Below are 7,825 nucleotides of genomic sequence, written 5' to 3' on the forward strand. Positions count from 1 at the left end.
TCAATGACCATTACAGATTATTTATTTATTTATTTAAAATGCTTATTGAGAGCGCAGTCATTACCAGCAGGCCTCGATGCGCTCAATTAGATCGGGTCAATTTATAGGGTCAATTTACTAATGTCTTTGAGAATGTTCACTTCGTTTAATAAAGCTGGCCACAGATGTATCGAAAGTCAGCCGGTTCAGCAAGGACCAGCCAAATTTTGATAATCTATGGCCAATAACGCTCGAGAGAAGTCAATCTAATAATCGGCTTCACTTGTATGGAAATTCTGGAAAATTTTCCAATAGGCTGCAGCTCTGATCTGTGTATTCTGACAATGGAGGGGTCTCCACTGTCAAAATATATTAGTACAGCAGGGAGGATTCCTTCTTCCATTTCACTTGTGTGGATAGGGAAATCCGTAAAAAAAATTCTGATCGCCCTACTGCCTGATAAAAAAAAAGATCCGTGTACGGCCAGCCTTAGCTTAGTAAACTTAGCTCATTTAGCTTAGTTTGCTATGTACTTGATAGGATAATTAAAGGTACATAGTGAACAAGGCTGAAACAACACAGATGTCTACTAAGTTTATCTACTCACAATTCCAGAGGAAGGCAAAACAAGCTCTACATTTTGCTACACAGGATGAAAAAGAAATCCTTCCAGACCCCCCAATATCATGATGGGCTGTTACACACGAGCTTCAGCTTGTATGAAAACCAGAAAAGTTTGACAAAGCACTTGCAAAACTTTCACCAATCTCACCAATCTTTGTTGAAGCTTGTAAACTATAATTTAACTCCTGTTTGTAAATGTTGAACACAGATCCTAACGCTCATAAAACGCTCTCCATGCATCTCAATGGACCCTTTCACACTGAGTTCTGCAAGCAGCATCTTTGGAGCAGCTTTTGGGCGCTGGAAAAAATGCTCCAAAAACACCCCTCTCCATTGAAATGAATTGAAAGCGCTGTAAAAACGCCTTACCCTTTCACACTGAGGCGTTGCACTGGCGGGGCGTTGAGAGAAGTCCTGCAAGCAGCATCTTTGGAGCAGCCTTTGGGCACTGAAAAAAATGCTCCAAAAACGCCCCTCTCCATTGAAATGAATTGAAAGCGCTGACGCTCGAAAAACGCACGAAAAACGCTTGAATAACGCTTGAAAAATGCCCCAGTGTGAAAGGGGCCTTAAACCAACTTCAAGAGGTGCTAAAGCCTGCTAGTAGCTTGTTTAAAGTGCCAATCAGCACTCCCATTAGGATCTGTGTTCAACATTTACAAACTGCAGTTGAATGGTACATTAAAAGCTTCAAAGGAGCTTGCTGAAACCTCTGCAAATGCTTTTTCAAGACTTGCTGCTCTTATACAAGCTGAAAGGGGTTGTAAAGGTTTGTCTTTTATTTTCTAAATTGGTTCCTTTAAGCTAGTGCATTGTTGGTTCACTTACCTTTTCCTTTGATTTCCCTTCTAAATGTCTTTGTTTGAATTTCTCACTTCCTGTTTCTCCTCAGTAAGCTTTCCGCCATCATCCCAGCGGTGGAAAGTCAGCCAGAACAGCTTACTGAACACTTTACTGAGGAGGAACAGGAAGTGAGAAATTCAAACAAAGAAAAAAAAACATCTACAAGGGAAATCGAAGGAAAAGGTAAGTGAACCAACAATGCACTAGCTTAAAGTAACCTATTTAGAAAAAAACTAACCTTTACAACCCCTTGAAGCCCGTGTGAAGCAGGCCTTATGAACTCCTTTGGATATTGATGGAAAATGCTTCTTTCTTCTAGATGACATAATGTAAAAATGTGTTTTTTGTTCTTGTGCTATGAATGGTGTATATTTGTCCAACTCTCCCTTCAAAGGTTCTTCACTGACTAAAACATAGCTGAAAAGTTAAAGCGATACTAAAGCTTAAAGTGGAGTTCCACCCATTTTTTTATGTTTGTCTGTGCTGCATGCTCTAATCTCATAGTGTTCAGAATGGACAATTTTTATTTAATTTGTTGCTTGTAAATACCTTTATTTTGTAGTCCTTCATTACTTCCTCCTCCTTATTTGCCTAGGCTATTTGCAAGGGTTTCTGGGATAGGCATCATGTTTCCCAGTAGTCCTTGCAAACCTGACTGAAACCTATTACATTGCTTGTGCACTGAGCATGTGCGAGATATGCAAAGCTGAAATCCAGGAAGTCATACAGTCTGGCTTCATGATGCCCACGCTTAAGATGGCCACGGTCTATTTCTAGATTATAAACTATCTAAATGCTGTAACAACCTAACAAAACGGACCTTAGTTTACAGACTAACTTTACTAGAATACATTAAGCTTGTGTATTACAGGGGTATTTATATTTAAAAAGTGAAATTGTGGGTGGAACTCCCCTTTAATTGTTTTTAAATTAAAATAACAAAAAATATTATTTTTACCTGCTCTGTGCAATGTTTTTGCACAGAACAGCCCTCATCCTCTTCTTCTGGGGTCCCCTCTCGGCGCTCAACGCTTTTCCTTTTTGGCAAGTGCCCCAATGGAAAGCCGCTTTCCATGGGGCACCCGTGCATGCTTGCTCCTGAACCACCCTGTCTGCATTCATAGATGCAGAGCAGGCAGCTTAGCCCTGCCCCCAACTCGCTCCGCTCAGCAAAGCATTTGTGTGACAGCAGCAGGGGCCATATATTAATCTGCCCATGGAGGTCGCTGCTCTCTTGTACATTGCTGGTTTAGCTCAGGCTCAGGTAAGAAAAAGGGGGGCTGGGGGGGATTCTGCAGCATAGAAGGTTTTTCACCTTAATGCATAGAATGCATTAAAGGAGAAGTCCAGCCTAAGCTTTTTAGGCTGGGCTTCTCCTAATGGTCACAGGAGTTCAATTAATTTTGCACTCCTGTGATCTGTTTTCAACGGAGAGCGGTCTCCGTCACTGCACTACATCACTGCAAACAATCGAGGCAAAACGTCATCCTGACTTCCCAAGTCTGGATCCGCCAGCTGCCTTGATTGATAGCTGTCTCAGCGAGCCGCTGAGATACCCGCTCCCTGCCCCTCCACAGCTCATCACTCCAATGAGCGTGGAGAATCAGAGCAGGAGAGATGCTGACTGACAGGCAGCATCTCTCCACTCGGGGAGGAGTGACAACTGAGCCATTGATGGTGTTCAGTGGCTCGGTTCTCAGTGAAGAGACGCCGGGAGACAGCTGCAGCATCGGTCTGATGCTGCATCTACCGAGGTAAGTATTAATAAAAAAAAAAAAAACATATTTCTATTTTAAGGTAAAAAAAATTAAAGTGGTTGTTAACCCACATCATTTTTACAATCCTTGTCTTCTAAGGATATGTTCCCAGGCCCGGATTTTCCACAAGGCCACTGAGGCCAGGTCTTGGGGCAGCAGGGCTCCAAGGGGCGGCAGTGGCATGGAGTCCCCCGACGCCCAGAACATACAGTTAAGGGCGGTAAGTTATGGGGGAATCCGCTCGCTCGTTAACAAGTGATTGCGGCGATGTCGCCGAAATCACTTGTAAAATATGTGCTCCCGTCCGTCCTCCCCTCTCCCCCCCCACCCCACATACCTCTCTCTGCTGGCTCTGTCTTCGGGACTCCGTCCTCCCTCCGGCCACCGAGTCTGTCTCCTGTCCCTGCTGCCGATGTATGAAGTGAGAGGGGAGAGCTGTGCTAGGACTCCTGTTTTGGAGGTGACAGGGTCAATACAATAAAGAGAAAATGTCACCTCCAATTGCTATCACACAGGAAATGTTTTCTCCTGTGTGATGGCAAAAAAGTTAAGTGAAAAAAAATAACAAATAAATAAATAATAAGAAATAATAATTAAATTAATAAAATAAAAAAGAAAAGAATAAGAAACATAATAAGAAAATTATACAAAAATTAAAAAAAGTAAGCGACAAGCTACAAACAAATAAAAAAAAAAAGTGATAAAAAAGTAAAACAACAAACAAAACATATTTGAATTAACTGTGCCGCACATTCTCCGTTGATTTGGGGGGGTTCGGTTGGCAGGGATGGGGTGCATTGTGGAACCTGGCCTTGGGGCGGCAAGGAGAGCAAATCCGTCCCTGTATGTTCCCCTGTGTGTGTTTTATTAAAATAAGCAATTCTTTACCTTACCTCAGAGCGCTGAGCGCGGCTCACGTGACCCGCCAGCCCTCTCTCCTCTCCCCATCTGACAGATGCAGTGGGCGGGGCGGATGTTCCTGATGTCAGTCTGGAGGAGGGGAGTAGATAGCCAGCGGGTCATGTGAGCGGCGATCAGCACTTTGAGGTAAGGTAAATAGCAGCTTATTTTAATAAAACACACACAGAGGGACATATCTTTAGGAGACAAGGAGAATTGTATAAACTATGAAATGTTATTTCAGCAGTGGGGGAGGGGGGCTGTCCCTGACACAGGAGCTGACCGGCAGGGAGGGGGGAGAGGAGGACAGGAGAGACAGGAGAGCTGTGGATTAGGCACGTAAGCTGACCATGGTGTCTCTTAGCCCCCATTCACACCTGAGCGTAGCATTTTTGAGTGTATTTTCCGGCGTTTTGTCGCACGTTTTGTCGCGCGTATTCACACGTATTTCCACGTTTGATTACAGCGTTGTCCGACGTTTTTGAACTTCGCCATTTTTTATTTTAGCCAATAGGAAAAATTATCATCTCTTTCATCATTTGTTGCTACATAGTTACATAGTTAGTCAGGTCGAAAAAAGACACAAGTCCATCCAGTTCAACCTCAAAAAAATAAACAAACAAAATAAAAAACACAATACAATCCCATACACCCAACTCCATACCCACAGTTGATCCAGAGGAAGGCAAAAAACCCCAGCAGAGCATGATCCAATTTGCTACAGCAGGGGAAAAAATTCCTTCCTGATCCCCCGAGAGGCAATCGGATTTACCCTGGATCAACTTTACCTACAAATCTTAGTACTCAGTTATTTTATGTACATTTAGGAAAGAATCCAGGCCTTTCTTAAAGCAATCTACTGAGCTGGCCAGAACCACCTCTGGAGGGAGTCTGTTCCACATTTTCACAGCTCTTACTGTGAAAAAACCTTTCCGTATTTGGAGGTGAAATCTCTTTTCCTCTAGACGTAAAGAGTGCCCCCTTGTCCTCAGTGTTGACCGTAAAGTGAATAACTCAACACCAAGTACACTGTATGGACCTCTTATATATTTGTACATGTTGATCATATCCCCCCTAATTCTCCTCTTCTCAAGAGTGAATAGATTTAGTTCTTCTAATCTTTCCTCATAGCTGAGCTCCTCCATGCCTCTTATCAGTTTGGTTGCTCTTCTCTGCACTTTCTCCAGTTCTCCGATATCCTTTTTGAGAACTGGTGCCCAAAACTGAACTGCATATTCCAGATGAGGTCTTACTAATGATTTGTACAGGGGCAAAATTATATCTCTGTCTCTGGAGTCCATACCTCTCTTAATACAAGAAAGGACTTTGCTCGCTTTGGAAACCGCAGCTTGGCATTGCATGCCATTATTGAGCTTATGATCAACTAAAACCCCCAGATCCTTCTCCACTACAGATCCCCCCAGTTGTACTCCCCCTAGTATGTATGATGCATGCATATTCTTAGCCCCCAAGTGCATAACTTTACATTTATCAACATTAAACCTCATCTGCCACTCAGTCGCCCAATTGGACAGAGCATTGAGGTCAGCTTGTAAATTGGCGACATCCTGCAAGGACGTTATTCCACTGCATAGCTTGGTGTCATCTGCAAAGACAGAAATGTTACTTTTGATCCCAGACCCAATATCATTTATAAATATATTGAAAAGTAAGGGTCCCAGCACAGAACCTTGGGGTACACCACTGATAACATTGGACCATTCAGAGTAAGAATCATTAACCACGACTCTCTGAATTCTGGCTTTCAGCCAATTTTTGTTGCTATGTTTGTAGATTTTTTTTTATCTTCTTCCTGGGTGAATATTCTATTTCACAGAACAGATTAAAGCGACAAAACGCCCGTAGAAACGCTTGTTGTCGCGCTAGACGCTTGAATTGAGCGTTTCCATTAGTTCAGGGATATGCAATTAGCGGACCTCCAGCTGTTACGGAACTACAAGTCCCATTAGGCATAGCAAGACTGACAGCCACAAGCATGACACCCAGAGGCAGAGGCATGATGGGACTTGTAGTTTTGCAACAGCTGGACGTCCGCTAATCGCATATCCCTGCATTAGTTTCTATGGGAATACAAATGTTCAAAAACGCCCAAATCAGTCCAATTCACGCGACAAAAAAGGGGCCAGAACTTGTTTGAGCTTCAGGCGTTCGGCTTCAGGCATTTTGAGTGGAGATGTGAACCATCTTCATTGAGAATAATGGATTTTTCCCCTCTAGCGTTTTATAGCTTCAGGCTTCAGGCGACAAAACGCTCAGGTGTGAATGAGCCCTAAGGGAACAGGATCCAATTTTTTTAGGTTAACACTTTAAGGTTTTAGAACCAGTGTAATCTCCTTTATATTAAATTCTTTACAGCTGCTGCGTGTTTCTGATCAAAGAAATTAGAAAGGCAAAGTAGGCAAGACACTCATAGTATAACAAGCCATTTTTTCATTTGTTCAACTATTGCAACTGTTAACCTTAATGAATTTATTTGTATTTTTTTAAAAAGATGAATGCATACATACAATTTCTCATACATAAAAAATAATATTTCATTTTCCAGGTTGTTGAAGATTGGAAATTTGTGGCTCAAGTATTGGACCGCGTGTTTTTATGGACATTTCTTCTGGTTTCAGTCCTTGGCTCTGTATTTCTATTTATCCCAGTCATACACAAGTGGGCGAACATTATTGTGCCGATACATATTGGGAACATGTATGGAGACAGACCTACATGAACTTTTTTCTGTATATTTCTTTAAAAAAAAGAGCTTAAATATTTAATGCATAGCTCATATATTTGCTGCTGTACTGACTATTTTGAAAATGAATGCTTTAAAAGAGAAAATATTTTTTATTTAAATAGCTTGAATATTTACAATTTAAATAAATAAAAATTTATTCTAATTGTGTTGCTGTTGATTTTTGTTTTGTGACATGTATAGTAGAGCTATACATGTAAGATGAATAGCAAATCTCCCACAAGAGGTTTGGTGGAGTAATCACAGCTGCTCACACTGATAATATCATTGATTGTGATAGATTCAAGCATTGCTTTTCACTAGGCAATGTGGGGATAGTAAAAAAGTATGCTAGGGAAAAATGAAATAACAAATGTACTGTAGTACATTGTATAGTACATTTCTGCTATACATGCACATTTACTTATGTTTTATCCCTTTAACACCTTCCTACCGAGTCATATTAAAATGACGTCGGCGGGAACCTCTCGTCTTTCAGACTGGACATCATATGACGTCCTTGCATTCACGGCCACTAGGGGGCGCGTGCGCATTCCTCGGGACCCAGTGCGCGTGCCCGGCGGCTGCGATGTCCACCGGGGCACCCGCGATTGCCCGCAATCACGGCAGGACCATGGATCTGTGTGTGTAAGCGGTGAGGAGACTGATGTGTGTTTCCAGTACAGAGGAACACACATCGATCTCCTCCTCTTGTGAGTCCTCCTCCCCCTTCAGTTAGAACACACTTTAGGGAACATATTTAACCCCTTCAGCGCCCCCTAGTGTTAACCCCTTCCCTGACAGTCACATTTACACAGTAATCAGTGCAGTTTTATAGCACTAATCGCTGTGTAAATGTGAATGGTCCCAAAAATGTGTCAAAAGTGTCCGATATGTCCGCCGCAATGTCAGATCGCCACCATTATTAGTTGCGGAGGCGTAGCGTAAATAGGCCGGCGTAAGCCCGCCTAATTCAAAT

General features: G+C 42.4%; 1 protein-coding gene across 5 annotated transcripts in view; it reads left to right on the plus strand.

Annotated features, from left to right (window-relative positions):
- The window catches only part of LOC120931426 (neuronal acetylcholine receptor subunit alpha-5), a 69,550-nt gene extending 62,538 nt beyond the window's left edge, over positions 1-7,012 (plus strand). For all 5 annotated transcript variants that reach the window (XM_040342850.1, XM_040342849.1, XM_040342853.1 and 2 more), the window contains one exon: positions 6,670-7,012. In XM_040342850.1, coding sequence (XP_040198784.1) covers positions 6,670-6,843 — 174 coding nt within the window. In that variant the 3' untranslated portion in view covers positions 6,844-7,012. The remainder of the gene's footprint in view (positions 1-6,669) is intronic.
- The last annotated feature ends 813 nt before the right edge of the window (positions 7,013-7,825 follow it).

The sequence above is a fragment of the Rana temporaria genome, chromosome 3 (assembly GCF_905171775.1).
Source record: "Rana temporaria chromosome 3, aRanTem1.1, whole genome shotgun sequence".
Taxonomy (NCBI): domain Eukaryota; kingdom Metazoa; phylum Chordata; class Amphibia; order Anura; family Ranidae; genus Rana; species Rana temporaria.